At 47.8% G+C, this 23597-nt stretch overlaps 6 protein-coding genes and 1 pseudogene across 7 annotated transcripts; 3 read left to right on the top strand and 4 right to left on the bottom strand.

Annotated features, from left to right (window-relative positions):
- Positions 1 to 818: 818 nt before the first annotated feature.
- On the bottom strand, positions 819 to 2205 carry DFJ58DRAFT_809806 (uncharacterized protein; the record flags this gene model as incomplete). Its single annotated transcript, XM_041391374.1, has 3 exons — positions 819 to 1564; positions 1605 to 2019; positions 2074 to 2205. The coding sequence occupies 3 exons, from the start codon at positions 2203 to 2205 to the stop codon at positions 1077 to 1079; spliced, it is 1035 nt and encodes a 344-aa protein (XP_041239250.1). The 3' UTR covers positions 819 to 1076.
- Positions 2206 to 5320: 3115 nt separating this feature from the next.
- DFJ58DRAFT_732730 (GH3 auxin-responsive promoter) lies at positions 5321 to 7394 on the top strand (the record flags this gene model as incomplete). The annotated part of the gene is made up of 7 exons (XM_041386204.1): positions 5321 to 5927; positions 5983 to 6224; positions 6277 to 6414; positions 6462 to 6656; positions 6707 to 6852; positions 6912 to 7084; positions 7141 to 7394. The coding sequence occupies 7 exons, from the start codon at positions 5321 to 5323 to the stop codon at positions 7392 to 7394; spliced, it is 1755 nt and encodes a 584-aa protein (XP_041239249.1).
- A 1863-nt stretch (positions 7395 to 9257) lies between these two features.
- On the bottom strand, positions 9258 to 9806 carry DFJ58DRAFT_666862 (uncharacterized protein; the record flags this gene model as incomplete). The annotated part of the gene is made up of 1 exon (XM_041382586.1): positions 9258 to 9806. A coding segment is annotated over one exon (549 nt), but the record flags the coding sequence as incomplete, so codon positions are not given.
- Positions 9807 to 10208: 402 nt separating this feature from the next.
- On the bottom strand, positions 10209 to 12391 carry DFJ58DRAFT_857841 (Alpha/Beta hydrolase protein; the record flags this gene model as incomplete). Its single annotated transcript, XM_041393954.1, has 9 exons — positions 10209 to 10506; positions 10558 to 10594; positions 10649 to 10824; positions 10877 to 10896; positions 10947 to 11222; positions 11272 to 11365; positions 11436 to 11955; positions 12015 to 12144; positions 12196 to 12391. 9 exons carry the CDS (start codon positions 12389 to 12391, stop codon positions 10420 to 10422), a joined length of 1536 nt encoding a protein of 511 aa, XP_041239247.1. The 3' UTR covers positions 10209 to 10419.
- Positions 12392 to 12863: 472 nt separating this feature from the next.
- Positions 12864 to 15705, bottom strand: DFJ58DRAFT_809789 (guanine nucleotide binding protein, alpha subunit). The gene is made up of 13 exons (XM_041391373.1): positions 15141 to 15705; positions 15066 to 15080; positions 14990 to 15010; positions 14904 to 14929; positions 14304 to 14839; positions 14200 to 14252; positions 14081 to 14146; positions 13966 to 14030; positions 13800 to 13907; positions 13570 to 13750; positions 13438 to 13517; positions 13348 to 13381; positions 12864 to 13293 (listed from the first exon to the last, which is right to left on the bottom strand). Exons 1-13 carry the CDS (start codon positions 15349 to 15351, stop codon positions 13241 to 13243), a joined length of 1449 nt encoding a protein of 482 aa, XP_041239246.1. The 5' UTR covers positions 15352 to 15705; the 3' UTR covers positions 12864 to 13240.
- Positions 15706 to 19910: 4205 nt separating this feature from the next.
- Positions 19911 to 22036, top strand: DFJ58DRAFT_809785 (uncharacterized protein). The gene is made up of 6 exons (XM_041391372.1): positions 19911 to 20326; positions 20376 to 20797; positions 20851 to 21084; positions 21136 to 21262; positions 21315 to 21490; positions 21545 to 22036. The coding sequence occupies exons 1-6, from the start codon at positions 19972 to 19974 to the stop codon at positions 21710 to 21712; spliced, it is 1482 nt and encodes a 493-aa protein (XP_041239245.1). The 5' UTR covers positions 19911 to 19971; the 3' UTR covers positions 21713 to 22036.
- A 1190-nt stretch (positions 22037 to 23226) lies between these two features.
- On the top strand, positions 23227 to 23304 carry DFJ58DRAFT_t129 (annotated as a pseudogene). The gene has a single exon. The product of its transcript is annotated as a tRNA-OTHER (tRNA).
- The last annotated feature ends 293 nt before the right edge of the window (positions 23305 to 23597 follow it).

The following is a 23597-nucleotide window of genomic DNA, read 5'->3' as shown; positions in this document are numbered from 1 at the left end:
AATCCCAGTCCACGTCTGTTCCACATCTCCCTATTGTTACCCAGTATATCCCCGAGGTGCTGATCGATAGATTAAACACCACACCCCATGCTGCTTCCAATAATTGCTGATACTTCTGTCGTTGAGAGGCCTGTTTCTCCTATGTCCCACGAAACCTTCAAATGAAGGTGGTCTCCTGGTACTGCGGCCCGAAGCTGAAACGACACTGGTGGCCGCCGCTGTTGAGACGGAACAGGGTACTTGTTGTATGACACTTAAGACGAGGCATATCGAGGAACTTGTACTTGTGAAGGGAAAGAATAATGGAGTACTTAAGACGGAGAAGCAATTGATGTTGGCGTATGCGAGGGTATATCAAACTGCAGGTATTGGATAGTGTCAGCATCGGAAAAAGTGAGGGGAAGGAGCTGACGCAGGCACTAGAATGCAAAGCTTCAGGCAAGCTGTAAGTGATAAAAAGTCGATAGCTGACCACGAAAGGTGGCTGGGATGTCACCGACTGCTGTGACGCAGGCAACAGCTAGGTAGGCATTGACATTGACTGACGAGATGTTAGCCCAGACAGAACGCTTGGTGTGACAAGATATGAAGGAGCGCAGAAGATGAGATGTTTTATTTTTCGGGGACGGACCCTTCTTTGATTGTAGCGCCTTCTGATTGTGTGCAGTTCTTTCGGAGTTCCTCTCGGCTTTCAAAATGCACCAGCAAAAACGCAAACAAGAGGAGGGATCATGCATCACGGTGTAAATCGTTTGTTGAACTGGCTGGAAGATAACATTTGTAAACAAAGGTCAGCCACCAGCGGACTTCGAACTAACCCTAAGGCCTAAGCGACGGCACACAGCGCCAAAAACACTCCTCATTTCCTAAACCTCATCCATCTCTCACATCTACCATAACCTATCATGTTGGTTTTTCATTCTCATTCTAAACCAACCAACCAACCACCTCACCCTGGCCTAATCCTTTTCCTTCTTAAAACCTCGAGATCGGAGAGTATCATGTGACACTGAGCATGATTGCATACAATTATTAGTACCGGCTATTCGATCAATATTTACCACTGCGATTTTCTGCTAACATGCATGTAGATAATCGTCAAACGCCCTCACCAACTGCTCGATCGATCGTCTTAAAGGCATCGCACTACCCAAAATGCTCGAACCCCCATACATCCCAGCTCTCGTGCACCCATCCACCATCACGTTTCCCCACAACCCCATCCAGCACATTGTCCAGATCCATCCCATCCGGCCACCTGTCTTATGCCCCGCAACAGCACGCTCGATAATCATGCCAACGCCCATCATTCCAAATGGCACCACCATGCGCCACATCTCCGAGGACGGGTCCATGGCGGATAGTGCGACGTGGTGCCAAATGCCAGAGACGAGGAACGCGCCTATGACACTCCCGACGCGCCCAAAGAGCAAAGAAAGTGGGCGTCCACCGAAAATGAATAGCCGACGTAACCACTGGTGCCAGCGTCGGCTCCAGAAATCTCTGAGAGAAGTGGAGCGCCAGGGAGAGTCGAATGAGGGGGGGCATTGGTCTGGATGTTGCCCTCAATAACAGTACGCAAAGAGCTACAGTGATCTCATAACCGGTTTGGAGTGCTGAATAGATGACGAATGCGCATAGCGTTGCGATGATGCTCGATCGTAGATAACGGAGGTGCAGGGGAAGTGATTGGTCAAAGATGGTACCACCATCAACAGAACCAAACGTCTTTGGCGAAAAAGACTGCACGGCAGAGTGAATCGTAACGCAAAGAAAAAAGTGCTTTAGACCAGAGACGAGGTTGGACGTAGCAAAGGCTAATCGTGAGGATGTAGGATGTATCTCAGGCGGGACGTATAGTCCCTGCGACCAGTTCCAACCACAACCTCGAACGTTAAACACCAAATCAAGTATGTCGAGCACGGAATTTTGCTTTGACGATCGCCGAGCCATGCGAATAAAAGATTTTGTCTGCACCGTCCATTCAAGGGTGCGTACAGCAATATAAAACATGGATAGCTGAAGGATAAGTTCAACCCTGTAGCAGTTAATGCGAGTACGACGGGAACTCACTTGAAGCACCACATTCAAGAAGTCAGGTTTCGGTTGCCCCATGGACACATCTAGCGACGTCGCAGCGCGAAAAGCGAGGATCGCTGTGATGGGCCATAAGACAATGCGGACTAGCTGGGTTCGGGGAAGCATGACAAGAATAGCTGTGGTGAAGTAGCATACGAATGGTGGAAGGACACAAGAAGCGAAGGTGAGTGGTACCCTTGCTGTGGTGAGACGCAGGCCGTCTGGGAAGGATAACATTGTAGCCCTTGATCAATGGCGTATGAGGCTAAGGCTACTAGAAACGTGTCTGGAGCCAAGGTTCAAACGCTCACAAGCTGTAAGGTTATATATCAGTAACAGAACCGCCCAAACCCTCGTCTCAATTTCCACTTGTGATTCAGATTATCATATGAGGAACTGTACATGTGCTACTGCATTGATCATAGATCATATCAGTTAGAACGTATCATGACAGTACTTACAGCAAACAGGTAACTCACTTTTAAATTAACGGCGCCAGCGCCGGCCGGGGCCTCGATGTCTCACTGATTCGTGGCATGTTAGCCTTAACGTCCTAAATCAGCTTATCTCACTTATCTCGAAACTCAATTGTTCGCTCTCTCACCATTCACCTGGTATGTCTTATATTTTTGAATATGAAACATACTAAAACATGTCATCTTGAAAGGGCCAGAAGAAGACTCGACTTTGCGGAGCTGCAGCATGTTGACGAGAAGTCAACTGGTCCAATGACTGCCGCCGCCTACATCAGGGGATGGGAATATGGTCACTGATCATGATGCAAACGATGATAGGATTTAGAACATTGACTCGCTTCAGGCTATAGTGTCATATTGATGCTTAAAGGTATGTGATAAAACACACACCGTGTCTAATTTCTTGACGTCTGTAGCTTGATGCTTCATGAAGCATCAAGCCTTTGCGTCTCTACCTGAGTGAAGCTTCAAGCTTTCCCATGACGCTCGGTTTTACCCTTTTTGGGTAGGTACACCCTTATTGGCTTCTTGTGTCTCTGCGCTGAAGCTTCACACTTTCCTACGAAGTTTCAGATTCTGTTTCACCCATTTCGAACAGGTATGCCCCTTCTTGGTTTCTTTGCGTCTCTGCGCTGAAGCTTCACGCTTTCCCACGACATCTGTTTCACGCCTTTCGAGCAGCCTGAAAGAGCCGGACGGATCTTCGGAACTTGACTTGGCGAAAATTCTAAAATTCATGTACGTACCTGCAGTCGGCTTAGTTCGTGGTCCGGGGTCCTAATGTCCTTAGCGAGAGACGAACAGCAAAATCACGCACCTCTACACTTGCACTGACAATCTACACGCACCAGCTAGTATGGGCTATACTAGCATTTAGTGCACTGCTAGTGAGTTTTACATTTGACTACCACTTGTACATGCATACATCTACCATCTCCTACATACCTCTGCACTCCTGTTGATCACTGTGCAAACTTCGCACATGCCGTGTACAAGTTTACATTTGGCACCTATCTGCCATCAATTTGCATAGTACGTACATGCTACGATCTCATGCATAAAAACCTTCGTGTACAAGCTTTACATTTCACACACATCTGTTAGTAGTTGGATACTGCTGCAATCTCATGCATTTCTTTTACCATTCTGTTCGGGGTTTGTAAACCGTACAAGGTAGTAACTGGCCATATGGCACGCCAGGTGCGCTTTTGTTGATGCACGGTTGCTTTTTTCACTGTCCACATGAATCGGGCCTCACTATCAGCACTGTGTCTGCTTTACTCATTTGCGAATGTGCTCGAGCGAGCGGTTGTGGTATTCTTTGGCGGCGTACTACTTTAACTCATCAGAACAGTCGTTTGAAAAATAGGGTCCGCTTCCGCTCTTCTCGACCCACCCCCATGTCCTCTGCGCGCTCTTTAGTATTCAGACGCGTTAGTTGAAAGTTGACCCAGGATAATCGATCAAGGGGGTGCATGCGAGGGCATGCGGTGACTGGGAGGTCATCAGTGAACTGGTGAACAGACTAGAATGTCATAATTAACTATATATAGCTAACAATTACAATAATTTCCGTAAATCTGGTGGGAGGGTTTACTTTACCTTGTGAAGGAAAGATGAATTTTCAAGTCAACCAGTCACGTTGTCTTACCCTCGATGCACTGGTTTATGTGTGCACTGGTCTATGGATGAAAGATGTGACACGAGCCAATGGATCGAATTTTGGGTCATGGTGATTGAGACCAAACACTAATGTCCGCGCTCACATGTGTGTGATTCACTCCGGCAATGCTGAACACCTTAAAATCACGTCTTGCGTGACCGAGTGCAGCTTAATATGACACGAGCCAACGAAATGAATTCTGGATCATGACTCGGATCTGACACACTTCCAATACTTACTTGTCTACACAATTTCGTCATTTTTTTCTCGTTCTTCATGATTTTGAGACATGCAAGAGGTGTATATGTTGTGACATAGCAATCAGCCGACATGGTTCGTGCACTTCTTAGCGGAGTTACGAGAGCATCCGAGTGGCGGAGTAATTAGTTAGTATAATAGATTATCGGAATCAGCCGAATATATTCTGCGCGCCACGAACTCCTATTATCGTCGCTGTTCCTACTAAGCCCGGAACCTGAATCATAAGAGTATATCTCTCATGGATCCAGCTGACGTGGAATGAAGGTATGTAATTGTGTTGTTGTGGTGTTGATGATTCATTGAACCGTCCTGATTCTATGATATAGACCCGATATCCATGACTGTAGCTTCCTTCGTGACTGTAAGTTTTATTACGGGTTTCGTCGGCTGCTAACAACCTCGCACTACATACTAGAAAATCATCATTTTCTCAATTCTGATTTTGATCCCTCGATGAGTAATTCAATTTGAATACTGTGCGCATCACCAGCGAGCTGCCAGCGGAGCTGATGCCGTTTACAGAGAATGCGTGAGGGTGATCATAATCTCATTGGTACACTTGGTGCCAGTGAAGGGACCTGCCAGGGAACATTCTCAGGCAACTTGATGTACTTAGTACCACTTACTCCATTATCTTATTTTCAACCCGGAGCCATGGATCATGAATGCCAGCACAACAACTAGAAGGGTGTCCGATGCACATTGCACACTGATGCGAGTACTGAGCACCATCATCTTCCCTTCCCTTCCCTTTAGGTTTAATATCTTCGGGCTATACAATCAACACTAGACCACTCGCGCTATATAATGTCACGATCCAACCGCGCACCATATTTCAACAATGTCTCGTCCTGACACAAATCTCCTGCACTCTTTGTCGCCTGAAATCTCTCAGCGGCTCAAAGATCTCCTGGATCAAGCCCTGCTTGAGTTTATACGGCCAAATTCTGTGTCTCAGTTTGCTCAACATGCTTCCGAGTTGGAAAAGTTCCGCGAGGTTATGTCACAGAGAAATTCGAATGATGATATAGAATTTCTGCGCAGTTTCCGAGAATCCATTCCCACCACAAATTACGATCCTTACAGGCCGTTCATGGCCAAGTTTTTTGCGACACCTTGCAAGGAGTCTGACGTGGAGAACATGTTCGCCCCAGGACTGCCCTACTGCTTAGCTGCTTCCAGCACAACATCTGGAAAAGCACCAAAGACATTCCCGATATATCGACCTGCACCGCACCTTTTGCATCATCCTTTATATTTGCCGCTTTGCCACTCGGAGGGTAGTATCTTATCACCATCTTCTTTGAGTTTTGGGCAAGCCCTGAAGATTGATTTCGAGGACGGCCATAGCTCCAAGGTGTTGCCAGTGTGCTCGGTAACCGTCGGTTTTCTGCGAATGCAAATGAACTGGCACGTCGACCACGACAAGGACAGAATTAATTTATGGGGTAAGTCCATCGCTCTGTTTTCGCATGTGCATGCTGATCTCTAGGCAACTTTCAGTTCCGGGAAAAACCGATCCATACGCGATTTCCTTGGTGAAGAGCTATCGCGCTTTCTTCATTCTGAATGCGCTATTTGCACTCGCAGACCGTCGGGTCACAACCATTCGCTTCCTCTTCGCCAGTGTATTCGTCAATTTTTTGCAGTATGTAGAGGATGAGTGGCCTCTGCTCGTCAACTGCATCGAGAACGGGATTATCCCAGACATGGAAAAACTAGACCATTTGCGAGAGCCTTTAGAGGTCATATTTGCGCTTGATTGTTAAATTTCATTCAGTTTATAATTTGTATCAGAAACATTTTACTCCAAACCCTCTTCGAGCTGCCGAACTTCGCGAAATCGGGCCTCCCGGAATCCAGGGTTGGGCAGTCCGTGTGTGGCCTGACTTGAAAAAGTTCATTGGGATCACTGGAGGTCCCGCTGCTGCATCGGTTCCAAAGGCACGTCAATTGTGGACGGTCTACTACTTAACTAACAGCGACACAAGATCACTCACGTCCTCGGGCCTTCTGTTGCCATGCAGTCTCCTTGTTATGGCAGCTCAGAGTGTTATATCGCCGTACCATATTTCAACGGCGACCCTAATACCGACTTCAAGGTGGTACCTGTAGATGGTGTCACCGAGTATCTGGACGTGCGTTCCAACGAGCCTTCGGAGCGTGTATTGTCCGCCGTAAGAACCATTCACTGCATCCCAGCTTTGTCTGCTCATCTCTGCTGCAGTGGGAGCTTGTGACTGGAGGACATTACGAGCCCGTCTTGACGACACGCAATGGCTTGTGGAGATACCGCATTGGCGATGTCGTCACTGTGAAAGGCTTTGCGCCAGATGACGGATTACCCGTCATCAATTACCTTCATAGGCGAGAGTGAGTTGCGATTTTATCGATGTGGCCAGGCTTAGCAGCTAAAATTCCTGCCGAGGCAGTGGCTCACTTGGGCTGGCGTATGGATCAACGTGTACAGAGTCGCAATTGACGAACGCGATCGTATCTGCCTCTACACGATGGATCGGCCAAATCATAGATTTCACTGTTGTAGCCGATGATCGAGACACGCCAGTTACTTATGGGTACTTGGTAGAAATTGGAGGTGAAATAGGTTCGTGCTTGCTTCGGAGCTCTTCCGCGATTGCGCTAAAAATTTATATTTCACAGGAAAGGACGCGAAAATGGCCACACAGCAAACTTTTGAAGACCTCATGACAAACGATGAATATCATATGGCTTTTTGGCAAGGGAGAGCAAGAAAGCCAACTATACGTCTCGTGGAGAGAGGCACGTTCACAGAATATCGCAGGCAGAAATGCGACAAGACAAACGTCTCGATGGGCCAGGTGAAGGTTCCCATCGTCTTATCTGACTCATCGTTCAAGGAATGGCTCCTGCAGAAAGTTGTTATGGAGTTGTAAGACATTGTACGAGCCGGCTCGAATCGTGGAAGACGGGCCAGGGAAAAATGACCGCTCCCTGGAATTCGATAACATCACGAATCCGCTTCGTAGAATTGCCTTCCTGGCTCGTAGCAACACTTACACGGATGGGGATCCTGTGTGTACATCCCACTCTCTTCTACCTGATCTCTAGAAAGTCTTTTCCTCATGTATGAAGGAGATTCATCGACCGCCATATGAGAAACATGGCCACCATATCTCGTGTGATTCAGCAAGTGTTCGAAACCCTTGCTGTCGCCGGAAGCCCTGAAGGGGCAGTGAACCTCGGATCCCCAAATGTAGGAGCTGCAAAGCGACGCATCGAGGTGAGCCCTGATGAGGAGACAGTTAGTGACAGAAGTAGTAAGAAGGGGTCCACCGTAAGTGCGGGCCCATGTGCATCAGTGCAGGCTTCGTATCCACGAAAGTGCAGGAAGCCATGTGAGCGCGACAGCAGGTGTTGGCAAGGACGGTACTCTCACTTGCCACTGGCAGAATGTTGATGCGATAAAATTCTAGATAAATTTCCGGGCGATTTTCGTAAGTATCCCAAGTGATAACAATCACACATTTCACTCACGAAGCTATGTAGAATCTTATTTTAATTAATATTCGGATAGCCTGAAAGAAGCTGAGCAGAGTGGAGAGCGGCACGTTCACAGAATATCGCAGGCAGAAATGCGACAAGACGAACATCTCGATGGGCCAGGTGAAGGTTCCCATCGTCCTATCCGACGCGACGTTTGTGGAATGGCTTCCTGCAGAGAATCATCATGGAGCTGTAAGATACTATACAAGAGCCCGGTCGAATTCTTGAAGAGGGCAAGACGAATGATTTTGTTGAGAATATGTTGCAGTCTCGAGAATTGTTGTCAAGTTATGGGGGGTTTCTTCAAGTTGTACTGACAGGAGTGCGCGTTTTGATCCAAATACTAGTAATGAAATAAAAGTTGAGGTCTTTGTTATTTGTTGCGGGGCCTCGCGAGTACTGAAGAGGAGAGTGACCCGGGATAAGCCCAAGATCAACTGTTTTGTCATCCGACTCAACCCAACGTTCAACCCCAGGGAAGTCTCTTGAAACAGGGAATAGAAAGTGATGATACTAGCCAGTAGTACACCATCAAGTACAGGTGATGCGATTTGTAAATATAAGTGATACAGATGATTAATCAGGGATATCCGGATTCATGCCCGAGTCAGACTGAGAAACACTTGCTAGGTTTGTACATGATTTGGAAGCAATATGATGAGATATCAGATAGTATGTATGTAGCAGTGCGACGATCAAGAGGATCGCTCTGGCTCAGACATCATATCCCAGTCGCTGCCATCTGAGCCGTCGACGCCGTCACCGGCAGACGCGTCAGACCAGGACCCAGAATCAGAACTTCCACTGGCACTCCCGGGCCGACTGATAGGGATCAGAGGGCGCTGGGTCCACGATAGCTGACTGCCTGAGGTATGGATTCTGCGTAGCGCTTGCAATGAAGGCGCTACGTCACTCTCATCCTCAGAATCAAATTCAGAGACGCTCGAAGGAACTGAAGGCGAACGAGGCGGATCATGAATTGGTGACGACTCGGAAGGGATGTAAAAATCATAGGGGGAAGGCGAAGACCGTCGCGAGACATCATCTAGCTCTTGCAACGGGCTCCATCTCGGGTGGCTCTCCCTGAAATCAAGATATTCTCGCATAGCTTTGGAGATATCTGCAGCGCCAGGGCCTGGTGAAGGTGGCACCGAACCATAGGAGGAGGATTGACACGAGGAAGAAGACGACATATCTGAAGGCCATGGGTCAATGATTGTGCGGTCGGGTTGGCGCGAAGTTTCCCTATCGTGCAGGGTTTCGGTGCTCGACACCTTCCTGATCCTATTGTGCTTCTCATCCCATTTCATCATCTCCTCTCTCTCCATCGCGTGCCGCGCAAACATTTCATCCCACAAGCTTGGTGCTGTGCCCTGGCGCTTCAGTACGTTCCTAAGCGCCCACTCCGTATCAAGCATCGCCAGGTATGTGACATCTTTCCAGACACCAACCACACCCCCTCTCTCCGGCTGAAATACCGAACGCCGCCGGGTGCCTTCGTGCATGAAGCCCTGTCCCACGAAAAGCCGCATTGCGCGATCTTTCTGGGCGTTATTCATGAACGCTGCTTGGATGCGATGGAACTTGAGGTCTTCAAATACCCATTTCAGCGCAAGCTCTACGGCTTCGCGAGCGAAGCCCTTGCGTTGATGGCATTCAGAGATGATGATCCCAACATTTGCCTCCTGCGCTGCACTTTGTGCAGGGGCAGCGGTGACATATACGAGGCCGATTGGTTCCTCTTCCTCTTCATAGGGGACTTCCTCCTCTAAAGGGACGAAATCGCCGGGTGCTTGATCCATGCACTGCCTCCTCAACACCACGATGGAGCAAAGCAAGCAGTCTTCTGCGAAATTAATCAAGTATGGTACCGGCGCTTGCATTGGCTCTATTGCGCTCTCCGTGAGTTGGCTCCACAGAACGTCGATAAGGACATTTTGGTAGTTGCTGAAGTCGAGCGGTGTGAGAGCCACATTTTGTGAGTGAGTTAACATGACAGACGAGCGATAGGACAAAGAGTGGATCTACTGCGGCTATGCCGTGTGTTCAAAAGATATATATTACCTTCGGAGGCGCCCACAGCAACCAGCGAGGACGTTTCACAGCAAGCACTGATTGCTGCTAAATTTAACTTGTGAAGCTGCCAACTCACTTCGTATCTGGACTTGGGCGCAGCAAAGTATCCCCCGAGGTCTAGCAAGTCTGTACGTGTTGAAAACAGGGGTTGGTTCTCACGACCGAAACATGAGGAGCACGTTGAATGACGTTCTAGACAAACATTCGTAAAAACGTGTCACGGCGATGCAGTGAGAAAGCTGCAACAGCCCAATTAGGGCTCATGTCAAGTGCGATAAGTAAGGCCCATTATCTAATAATACAAGGCGCCTTAGGTTGTCTGTGAGATGGACGTTCAATTTATATTCCTCCGAAGGGCACGAGAGGCGCTGCCTCCGTGATATCGAGCGTGAGCGGGATGTCCATGATCCACCTCGTCATCATGTCCTGTGTATGGTATGAGCGAATGAACCCGAACACTTGGATTCCATCACTCACCAAGGCAGCTTCAGGTTGGTCGTAAGGAACCATGTGCCTGAAAAGATAAATAGTTAATTATCAAAACACAAAACAAGGTATGTCTCCTGACCCAGATTCGTAAACAGTAACGAAGGTTACGTTTCCAGCGCCAGAACCACCGCCACCGGCAGACCGGACAGTACCGGCTACCTTTCCAGAACGTATCGTTACCCACTGCTCAGTCGTAGCCGTGGAGAACTCGTCCAAGAAGATAGTGTCAAGTTGTTCGAGCCAACGTTCGTTGCCCTGAAATATACGTGAGCTTACGGAAAACAAACCTGAATGATGAGATATGTACCATGTAATTGCACATCATATCTGAAAGTGGCATCAGAAATCCGCAGCCAGAATAGAAAGTTTAGCCTCACCCGCGTTACCAGCATAGATCAACAGCCTGACACCATCATTGATCATATCTGTCAGCAAAAGCGGTGTATTACGCATCGAATCACCCTGAAGCATAAATGCCTGATTGACAGCCATGTTACACGACTCGAATTTGCGCTCGGGATTCACACCAAGAGCAGCTTTGACAGCAGGATCGTTCATATAAGTCTCAATCCAACCCATCTGACGGTAACATAGAGGGCCGTCTGTCTCAGGATCACATTTGATACGCGCATCGTAAGGGTTGAGGCCGGATTCTGAAGGGCGAGTTCAGGTGTGATTAGATCTCGTAACAATGGCACATACGTTGGATGGGAGCGTAAAGCTGAGAGTTGCAATACAACGCAGCAGGTACGCAGGTTAAGCGGGAATTAAAAGAGCGACAAGATTGGATCAGCCTCTGGCAGGTCGGGACTTTGCTCCTCAGGGCAGTGCATTGCGCACCATCGGGGTCATCATAGATCGGGTACGGTCCTTCGCAGAGATAAGTCAGGTATCGATGCCATTTGGATGTAGTTGTCGGTCATTCCATTGCCTATCATAACAGAGGCAAGGTTGATCTTGACAAGTCCAGCCTCGGGCGAAAGAGGAAGCTGTTGATTCTCGGTGTAGATGACGTTTGCAATGTTCGGAACATAGGTGCCGCCATAACTCTCGGCAGCGAGATGGAAAGGTTGAGTGGAGTATTCGGGAAAGCGGGTGAGGAAGAGTTCCATGAAGGCATACACATCCTTTCCAGCAACAGGGCTCGTGTCAACGGTGCTGCCATCTTCAGAGTACGAATATCCAACGTTAATGGGCTGGTCAAGGAAGATAATGTTCGCGTGGGTATTCCAGCTGTGGGGGTTGAACGTCGTGTTGGCACCTTCGTCGGCGATATTACAGGGACCAAGTTCAAACAGAAGGCCGGTAGACGAGCTACACCCTGGGCCGCCGTTAAGCCACATTACAAGGGGCGCATCTTCAGGAGAGGTGCGTGACTCAAAGAACCTAAAAACAATCAAGATTGAAAATTTGAAATAACGGAAGAAAAAGATGGCATCACTGACCAGAAGAACAGATGCTTATCATCGGTGATATCAAGGTAACCGGAGTACTGTTTCACCGAAGGGTCACAAAGCTTGGGCTCCGTGACCCTGAGCTTATAGTCACCAAAATGAGGGTGTTGAACCAGCTCATCTGCGACGTTTGTTTCAGTCAGAGGGAACCGGATCAGGCATACGGACTTACAGGTTAAGCCGTGTTGCTTGATGAACTGCTTCCCATCTTCAAACCATTGATGCACTCTCTCGGCACCTGGCAGGTGGAAGAGACCATTTTGAACAGGGCTAGTCCCACCAAGAACGACTTGTGTGTCCTCGGCTGGCGCTGCGAGGATTGCTGGTATGACAAGGGCTAGAGGAAGGAGACTGAGGACCTTCTTCATGTTGAAGGTAATATGAAGAGCCTCAAGTTAGAACGACTGTCTTCCTTCTTTCAAAATACGACTATGGGAGACGTCAAGTTGAACTTGTGGGATTGCGGTTACGAGGCTGCACGCTTCAACGTCGTGTACTGGTGCATGTAGGCTTGTTTGGCAGCTGCAGCTGGAACAAACAACCGTGTAATACGCCTTTCCACTATATGCCAATACGTGTGACCTGCCATCGTGCCGCATGCAGCTGGAACTGAAGATAATCAACAAGTTCCTGTACTTGTGCATCAGAAAATCCACGCCGTTCCGATCGACGATCAATCTGAACCATATGATTGTGGTGTGTGCAGTTCGATACTGATTGAATTCTAGGCTGTCCAACATCAGCAGAAAGCCTGAGACAACTAGTTTCGGAACGTTTGATTCAGCACCGCCGAGGAATCTTTAATACTGCCATGATCATGAGCTGTTCTCGTGGAGCCTATTTCAATAAATCCATGTACCAATTATATTCAGATTATTCGTAGTATCAGTTCAATTCGCCCGTAACAAATGCTTATGGACAGCTTTATGTATGTATAACAAGCGACGCGAGAGTGGGTGTACAGCGCCCTGCACTAATGCCCCTGCACCGTGGCCCCAGAAGAAATAGAGAACTATAGGCTGCGCAGAGGAGCGGGTAGAAGGTGGATCTAAAGTGTCCCTGAGGTGTATGAGTGCATTTGCGACAAATAAAGCCAAGGATGACAACAGCTGATGATACAACGTAGTCACAGGCATAAGTAGGTGGGGCTGCAGGAGGTCGTGGGAGTTTCATGCAGGTATCTCAGGTGGGATGCACGAACAGAGGGGTATCGGATATTAGGTTACAAGTGCGCTTCTCCTCAGGTTGTCGCGGACGAGAACATCTTGCACTGGCAATATAAATCGAGTCAGCTGCAGTTTCCGAAGCAAAGACATGTACACACCGTTCTCGAGGATATATGTTGTTGATTTTGTGTCCTGTAAGATAAGTTCAGTTACCACGAGTGCCTATGAATAATGGCTCAAGATCTTACAGTTACAGATGTAAGATGAAAGTAGTATAGTCGCTCAGGAGAATGCTCTTTTAGCAGGCCAGCGAATTTCTTCTTTAGGTCTGACAAGACAACGCGTCATGAAACAACTTGACAACAGAGGACATAACTTACATTGACTAGCACTTTCAAAGTCATTCGGTCGGCTCCCATAGCTGACAATGTAATCAGCTAACCGAATACCTGAAGCGAGCTTCGCGCGAAGGATATCGCATTTATTTAGAAACAGTATCAGCTCAGTTTTCTTCAACAGGGGATTAGACACGATAGACTTCCAGAGAAGGAAAGAATCGGCCTGCCACAAAGAATGAGCCACAAAAACAGGGGTAGGAGATAAGGCGCACCAATCTATTTACAGATGGATCTTCTTGAAGAACCTGGTCAAAGCAGCTTATGGGAGCCAGGAAAATGATGGCATTCATGTCATCGAAGTATGGGACCCATGCGGCTCTCTACAAAAATGGCAGTTGAGCCGAGAGCTCGTTGACACGATATATCACAAGTACTCACTAGTGATCTTTGACCGCCAACATCGAACACACGCCAGTCATGGCTCATAGGCGATCCCATATGACCTAGTCCATAATCGGTCAAAATCCAGTAGAAATGTTGTCATGGGGCAAACCTGTTTTCATAGTAAATCGATGTTCTGACACTCCAAGTGTCTTTAGCCGCGCGCGCAGAACATCATCTAAATTTCAAATGAGCACCAATTACGTGCTATCGAGAATCATTTCAACTTACCATCAGTGGGTATGTACCGCGGTGAAGTCACCCGATCAAGTGCATCAAGGAAGCTGGAAGTCATCATGAGGGCAAGATATGAAATCATTATTTCAAAAACGTACAAGCCAGCCATCTCTTCCGGTCTCATCTTCTCGACTTCCATCAATTTCCGAACGATAGGATCAGTCCAAAGCCGTTTCATGTCTTCTGCGCAAGCATTCAGAACTACGCCAGGGTCGTCCGGGTCAGCCCAGTCGATTAGATCTGCACTGTCACAGCTATTTCGACCCATTAGTCGATTGAACGTGTTCTTCCAGCCTGCGGAAGAGTTGACACTGATTTCTTGCTGAATAGGAAGAGATTGTGCAGGATTGGAGAATTGGGCGTGGCCATTGGGGATAAGCTTCTTCATTAAGGCAGCTTCGACTTGTAGTAATGGAGCTAAGCGCATCTTGAGCTTCAGATGTTCTGAATTGAGTGGAGGATATTCCTTGGATGGTGTGGGTGTAGAAGAGGGGTTCGTTATGTGATTGATTGGCGTTGAAGGGATGTGTGCTGAGGAATGTGCCCTGGACATTAGGTCCAAGATGGCGTGAATAGATTGAACAACATTGAGTTGAATGACTGCTCTCCACGAAGCACGCTCTGAGCGAAAGGCCTAAACAAACGAGGGTGATTAGTATTACAGGCAAGGGATGTCCCGGAGATTAATCAGAGCGCACTTTAGGAGAGTTCATGAGTTGGAAGTCTGCAATGTACCCAAAAGAAGGTAAATTGTAGTCTGACCATAAATAGAATTTGACCTTACTTTTCAGCGTTGTCGATTTGCCTGCAAGCTCCGGGTGAGGAGCTGGGAGGTGAGAGAAAGCTACATGGGAACTCACCTGATTCGCTCTGACCTAGTGTTCGTTGCACAGCATAATTAATGGGATATCTCGAGTTGAAGGCCAGGAGCGCACCTAGGAGTAGTATCTTTATTGCTTTAGGACCTTTCTTCTCTGAGATACGTTGTTTGTTGAGCTCCTCATCAATTGCGTCAGAAACGCGCTTTGCTTCTTGTTCTGCTGCAAGTCGTTCCTCCCGTTCGGCAGGTGATTCATAAGAAGGAGGTGCAATTGCTCGGGTGAGGGGATCGTCCTCGGAGACTCTGAGTCGTTTAGGTGTGGGCATGAGTGTATAAGGAGAAGAGGTCGTTGATAAGATGGGAATTAAGAAAAGACTTGTGTTTAGATAAAAAGTTAATGGTACAAATTGACTGCAGGGCGGCAGTGGCGGTTGAGATGGAAAGAAACCGTAGTAGTAGTGAATAATGGGGGGGTCTGACGTGATATTTGATGAAAGTAGTCACACTAAAAGGTACAGACCTACGGTATTAGGGATCGGCGGTACCCCCCATGTTCCGGAGCCATGGACTTGTGACTTGATCCCATCCTCCTGTCAAAATTTGACTATCCGTGCTATCAAAGACCAGCTTCTAAGCTTCGTTTCGACAGGGTTTACAGATGTGCATGTGCCTCAGTCTCCACGCATTTCCGTTTCCATCTTCAGCGCCTATAACTAATTCGTTACCTTCCTCTCGTGAGCTATTATTACTCACCCGTTGACGGCCGTGTGAGGTGGGTCTGCCGAGGCCTTGACGCCTACTAGGTTTAGCATGAAATGGTTCCGTTGCCATTCAAGGTGATGCATAGCGGCCAGAAATTCGAACTCTTCTGATTCTGCACTGCATCTCAATCAGGATCAGGCAAAATAGTATCTCCTCATTTGAGGAACAGCGGCATAAAATGCTCCTTGGCTTTTTCAATTCCGCGATTCTGTTTAGATCTGCCTCCGTTATGCCAAGCAAGGTCCAAGTTTCATGCACAATTGACTTTTGCACCCCTTGCGCCGTGGTATCTGCCGAAATATCCCTCTCCGCCGATAGCATATCTGGGGGCGCAGTAACCCCTGGCACCTCGTAAATCAATAATGGTGTCAGGATCTCCACCGCAGCCACCATTGGAAAACCTGTATCCAAGACCGGAGTCGGTTCCGATAAGCTATGACTTTAGTACATCCTATTTTTTGACCTTGGCCTCTTCTGCCATCAACGGGGTGTATAAATCACTTCTTTAGGCCCCGCCGTGTACAAGCAACGTCTCAGGAAACTTGTCAAGAAATAACTCCCTACCGCCGCTCTTCCAAGAGTCTAGACCTCCGAGTCCTGGTTCCTTGTCCCAGTCCCAGACTCAATGGCAATATCAATCTCAAAAGACAGACTTCCTGATCCATGATGACGGATATCGCATGCCAATCACAGGAGTAATATGCACCCGAGAACACCCCCTCGTCCTACTTTTTTGCCTAATCGATCAACCACCACACCTGTATGCCATTTGGAGCCACAAAATGTCCCACAGACTCGAACACTTCAAGTACAACAGAAGCGGCGTTAGTGAACCTTGTTGTCGGGCGGCTATCTCACTATTCCTCTCATGCGCACAGCGTTGTGCGAACTACGTCAGATGCCGTGCCCGCCGGCGGTCGTTAGAAAAATACTCCACTTCAACGGCTACAGTCCTCCGTACACCCGTTCAAATTCTTTCATTAATGTCACTAGCTTAGCGGCAGCCGCTCTCCTTCATCTGCCGCACTAGTCTAGTTTGGTTTAATGAGCGGCATGGAAGTATTGGAATGCGCTTGTCTACTACTAGGCCGCCGAACACATATTTGGCCCTAGGACAGCGACCGTTGCCCACATAAATTCGTTTTTGGTTCCTTGGCTGGCAGATTCAGAGGAATAGAATCGACCTTCTTCTTTTTCGCCTCCTCGTAAACAACGGACGGATGGCAACTCGCTAAGCTTCAAAGCTTCAAGTTGGCAGCAACACGATCGTCGCCATGCAAACATGTTTTGTCGACGTCAGGAACCGCGTCTCAACAACAAAGACGTATTCTGAAGCTTCTAATCCCTTCTGCCTCTTTCATTCCAGTCCAATGACGTACAGAACGGGTTCATCTGCCTATATGTCACGTGGCGTCGACCCGCATTGCTCCCACGGGATCAAACGTTTCGCTCCGTGCACCGTGCTTATCAATATGTAGATGTTTGTCAGCAGACCCTGTCACCTACCACCACTTCCGAACATCAAAATTTAGCACCATCAAGCTGCCTCGGCTGCCGGCACCTCCGGGCTAAGCTTAGACTGCGGCTTTGCTGGCTCTTTCTTAAACTTGTCATGCAGTACATAAACAGTATCATTCTTGTGCTGTCGCCTTTCATTCGCCACCTATTGATTCTTGATTCTTGTGTGATATAGGCTCCCTCGTGTTTCCCTCCATTTCGATCACTTTCTGGCGGTACTGGAATTCTGTTGACACTGATCGTGACAGAACGTCCGCCACTTGTCGTGGTCCCTAAACTACACCCTTACTCCCCAGGACCCTCTTGATCTCAAATGACATTGCTGCGGCCACCTGTCCATGTCATCGATTAGTATGTATTCGATAATGAAATGACCAACTTGGTCAAATGGTGTCCTGCTGCGCCGTAGCCTGGGCTGTGTCTATCGCCACTAGGGGATCATAGCGCAGGTCATGTATCGCCACCTAGTACAGGAGACTGTCTAGCTGGGTTTCAAGACAACTGTTTCCGCAGCTTTCGAATGGAAGAAGATAGCCTGTTGGAACCCTTGATATGTTGAGCCCTTCATTTTGTTCCTTGGCCTGTTTTCAGCTTAATTATGCTTCCATTCTTGTCGATGCAGATCTACCATATGCATCGTCATATAAAAGTGTATATGTATATATAAACACATGCAATCGTCCTCTTCCTCTCTTGTATTGCATCGGCGTTAATAGTGAGTCACATGGATGATGGTATGGATGCATATAAACTATTGAGACATGTCTGATCATGAGCTTCAAAAGTATAGATGGCTAGATGTCATGTCACATTGGATCGTGATGTACTAGTACGTGGAAGGACATAAGTAGACACTGATTCCACGTGACAGAATTCACTGATGAGGTCTTCGTTAGTAGCAGTCAGAGTAGGTGGTGGAGCCTCTCCAACGGGGGGTGGAGTAGGGTTTCGTACGTTCTCTCCGTCCGACAATCATGATCACGCTGAAATGTGCTGCTGATCATCTCACAGGTATTCCTGACCTAACGCTAGAGATCATGTCCACGTTTACCTCGTTAGCAATAGGTTTCGAGGACATCATTTGAGGCTGTACTGCCGGTGGCGTCCCAAGTTGTCGAGTTCTAGTTGACGAAGACACTCATGTCTTTTTAAGTCTACTTCTAGTTTCACTGCTCATCCAAAGCACACATATTGAGTCTCACATCTACTTTGCCTTATGCTGCCGTGTCATGTACCACCTTTGTCTCAGATCGCCACGAAACCTGTCCGAGTCGCCCGGGCATGGAGCTGGGGACTCCGCTTGCCTAATCACCGCGAAACCTGAGCGCAAAATTAATTCAATTCGTTTAAACAAGTTGAATCAACGTCATGCATCGGCTCAGGCTGAGTCCTGGTACATTAATGGTACACACGCCTCATTGACGTCCAAAGTTGGCCCAATTCCTGAAACATAAGACCGGGATTTTGGAAGAAATCCGAGACGTTCCGGACAGCCAAATTAGGGTCAGACGGTATGGACAGAATGAACGGGATGGCCGGTCATTAGTCGTTTCTAATATTCCGGTATATACGACTGGCTGGCCCTGAGCCCCTTCAAATTAGCTGGCATTGGTCGACCACTCTGTTACAGAAATAAGTGTTAGGAGAGTCGGTTCCGTGCAGCAAGCGACGAGGGTGATAATAGGTAGGTAGCTGGATATGCCGTATGATAGACTTGTTTTGACGCCGTGTAAATTAGCACCAACGTGACGTGTGCTATCATGATAGGCTGGAGAAAGATTATCAACCCCTATATATGATCCTACTATGTGGCGAATGAAGTTAGCGCTTACTCGTGTGTCGCTAAAAATATCTGTCGGTCTTACCCCGAGGCCCTGGGTCACTCACTACTCATCGGAGTCTAAGCCTACAGGCGGATGCCACCGTGACTTGAAGTATCTCGAGCTTTCGCTGCACCGGTATCTAGATTCGTGACCATTCTGACGTGGCTACACCACTAGAAGCAGTATACGCCACGCTGGGCATAAGCCTCCACAATCGTTTGGTGTCGAATTCCCAAGGATGTGAGCGCTATGACCAGGAATAAACCAATGATTGAGTCGTGGGCTGTGTATTGAGTGGCACATGGTCCATCGAACTGCGCTCGGCCCAAAATTTGGGGCAGTACTGTGACTTCACGCGCACGGAAGCAAAGCTTGAAGCTTAAAGGATATAACTTGTATAAGTCGCATGTGATGGAAAGGTCCTTGCGTCGACTCCGTTCATGAGAGTGCCAAGCATAGGCTGTGAAATCTGGCTTTGATGGATACGTCAATTTCACCTAATTTTGGTCCGAAGTTGGGATGACAAATATTCCCCAACGAGTTGGCGCACTGAGTACTGAGTGATGGCAATTCCAGCGTGCTCATCATCACTCTGACGACCTGGTTTTCATTCCTTCACGTGTAGTTTTGTCGTCCCGCACTAAAATTATTGCAGAAAAAGAGACAGAAAGTGGGAAAAAAATGATATACATTTTGGATTAATTTTTTTATTCGTGTCAATATCATGGTTTAATATTTTAGCGCTGCGCGTTACGAAATCAAATTATCTCCAACCCCAAAGAATTTGCGCCAAATAAATGCTCGCTGGTCATTCCGTCTTTTTCTTCTTGACCACCTTCCTTCATGTCGACCGTCCCTCCAGTTCGCTCGACGCCTCCGTCGATGGAGACTCTCACTCCCCCTATAACTCCGAAGCTTAATGGCGACGCTAACTCACTGTCCTCAAAGAAGTTCATTGAGGATCCCGAGCACGTCCCTGCCGACGCTAATATTCCTGATAACTACGTGTCTTACACCCTCAAGCACCAAAAATCTCTTCCTCCACTCTCTTGGGACAACTGGTACAAGGAGTTAAACTGGCTGCACGTTGCAATTCTCGCTGGTACGCCTGTCGTAGGTCTTGTCGGCGCGTACTACACTCGCCTTCGATGGGAAACTGCGGTTTGGTCAGTGGTATACTATTACATGACTGGTCTCGGTAAGCTTTGGCATTCACCTTCAGATACGCTGTCTTATCATAGTCTCAGGCATCACTGCTGGTTATCACCGGCTATGGGCACATCGTTCATACAACGCGTCGAAGCCCCTTCAGTACGTTCTTGCATTCGTCGGTGCAGGTGCAGTTGAAGGCTCTATTAAATGGTGGTCACGGGGACACCGTGCTCACCATCGTTACACCGACACCGACCTTGACCCGTATAACGCACATCGCGGCCTCTTATGGTCACACATTGGGTGGATGGTTGTCAAGCCCCGTCGCAAGCCTGGCGTTGCTGATGTTAGCGACTTGACAAAGAACGAGGTTGTAAGGTGGCAGCACAAATACTACCTGTTCCTTGTCGTGATTATGGGCTTCCTCTTCCCTACTGTTGTGGCTGGACTTGGCTGGGGTGACTGGCAGGGTGGCTACATATATGCCGCTCTTCTACGTCTTTGCTTTGTTCACCACGTGCGTTTGTTGCTGCCCTATACTCCGATAAATAGTTGACCTCGCGCATATAGTCCACATTCTGCGTTAATTCGCTCGCTCATTGGTTGGGTGAAACACCATTCGATGACAAACATAGTCCTCGCGACCATCTCATTACTGCCCTCGTCACAATTGGTGAAGGGTACCACAACTTCCACCACCAGTTCCCCATGGACTACCGCAATGCCATCAAGTGGTACCAATATGATCCTACAAAGTGGTTCATTTGGTCGTGCCAGAAGCTTGGCTTCGCAAGCCATCTGAAGGTGTGTCTATTGGAGATACGCTAGGATGATTGGCTTATGCAGGTCTATCAGTCCTTCCCTGATAATGAGGTCCGCAAGGGTCAGCTGACCATGCAACTTAAACGTCTTCGCGAGACCCAGGAAACCCTGTCATGGCCTTCTGATAACAGTGACTTGCCCGTCATTTCCTGGGAGAGCTGTACGTATTTTCTCAGCGTGTGCATATGTATTTTCTGATACATTACGTGTAGACCTTGAACAAGCCAAGAGCCGTCCACTCATCTGCATTGCTGGCTTCATCCACGATGTTTCAGACTTCCTTGATGACCACCCAGGAGGCCGTCACTTGTTGACGAAGAACATTGGCCGGGATGCCACTACAGCATTCTTTGGAGGTGTTTATGACCATAGTAACGCCGCACATAACGTGAGGCATATTCTACTTGTCGCACAACCATATCTTGACTAATACCTTGTGCAGCTCCTTGCGATGAAGCGTGTCGGCGTTCTTCACGGCGGAGCCCCACATGGCCTTGAAGACAAGACCATACCTCCAAGCCAGCGTCTCCGCATTGCACGATACAACGAGATCGGTGGCAGCGGCTACAGTTCCGCAGCCCACTCTGATGGCGAGGGTCTCCTCGGATAATACCCTTCCTAGCCCTAGATGCGTGTCCATTCAGGATAGAATTTTCAGACTTTATTACATTCAGCAATTATTGACTCTGCATATATTGCAATACCGGCTGTGCCTTAAAAAGCTTGTTGACCCTTTCCCCCCATTTCTCTTCATACGATACGCCACGCCCCGCTGTTACGCCTTGTCATGTTTGCGATGGTAATACGAAGGCAGAATGTACGATATACATACTTTGGTGTTATACCTTTGTGGTTGGAACTGAGTTGTTTTTACGCACATTTTGAGGCTGTATGCACGTCAAGTTCACAATTGGAGTGTCACCTTGTACCATAATTGTGGCTGTACGATCCCATTTTTCGACCTGGTGAGAATTAATTCTTGTTTAACCAAGTTGAATTGATTCGCGACACTGGTCGAAATTTTCAGCGTCGTGACTGTGCGTCATCGTTGAGGCCCCTTTCTATCTGGTGATAAGTGTCTAACTGACGTGTTCCCTTTCTGCACGTCGCACACTTGTCCTCTGAGCACCGTCTGCTCGTGCACGCTCTGCACTACTTGTTTTTTAGCTATTAGCAACGTAACGGCGCTGGCGCCAGGCTCCCGATCGACTCATTGTGTCCATCGAACTAGTCTTTATTTCATTTTGCGTTGGCAAATGACTATTAACCCTAGGGCCTATGCGATTCTACTGTCAATGCATGAGGTTCTTCGACTCGTACTACAGATGCAGTCCATCTTAACCAGTCTTGGCCAAGTTGACAGGACAGAAATCTATTGCAGGTTCGAACCCGCTCAACCTTTTACCATGCCTTCAACATTCACTCATGGATGGATCCGACATTCTAATGTCTATCTGGAGTAGTCACAGCCAACTGGCACCGGCAATCTTCATTCACTCATGGCCGGTTGTTGGAACTTGTGAAGCATATTGGCGAAAGGGATTACCACAACAGAATTGAAATCTGTTTCTCTTGGACTGCGCAGGTTTGAAACCTGCTGACAACAATTTTTTCTCTCTCAGAACACACCTGCAATGCCATTCACTCATTCATGGATTTGTCGGAGGTTCATCTAACTGGTCTTAGTCCAGTGGTTACCGCAGCAGAATCAAATCTGCTTCTCTTGGACTGTGCAGGTTCGAAACTTGCCGATCGACAGGTTTTTTTCTATGGGAACAGGCCTTGAAGATTCGCGGTTTCCTCGGAGGCGACAGGGTTTTTTTCTAACGGAACATGCCTTCGAGGTTCACTCATGGATGGTTTTCCCATAACAGAATCAAAACCTGTCTAACCTGCCAATGATAAGGTTTTTTTTCCCTATCGGAACACACTTCGACATTCACTCATTCATGGTTTCGTCAGATGTTCATCCTAACTGATCTTAGCTAAGTGATTACCGCAACAGAATCAAAATCTGTTTGTCTTCGACTGCGCAGGTTCAAAACCTGCCGAATGACAGGTCTTTTTCTACTGGAACACACTTTGACACTGACTCGTCGATGGTTCCCTAAGAGGTCCATCTAACTGGTCTTAGCTAAGTGGTTACATCATCAGACTCAAAATCTGTTCCTCTTGGAGTTGGTTCGAAACCTGCTGACAACATTTTTGCGGTGTATAGATCCTCGGAGGTCTATCTTTAGTAGGCCCAGTCATTGCGTGACAATGCGTGTGATAGTCTGTCCATGAAAAGGAATGCTCTGCCTGCGCGATCCCAAGAACTTACATTCGGTGTTGATTCTATCAAGCATGTTCACTGCTTATTCACCGTAAGTTATTCGCGTTCATCAGTGCACTCACAATCTCATCTGACCAAGTGAGATCAACCTTCGCGATTTGATTGTATTACAATCACCGTCAAATATGCATTGCCTAAGCTTTCCGTTTCACTAACATGA

Source organism: Suillus subalutaceus, assembly GCF_016647625.1.
Source record: "Suillus subalutaceus strain FC151 chromosome Unknown DFJ58scaffold_131, whole genome shotgun sequence".
Lineage (NCBI taxonomy): Eukaryota > Fungi > Basidiomycota > Agaricomycetes > Boletales > Suillaceae > Suillus > Suillus subalutaceus.
Note: the sequence above shows the minus strand (reverse complement) of the source record. Positions and strands in the feature narration are given on the sequence as shown.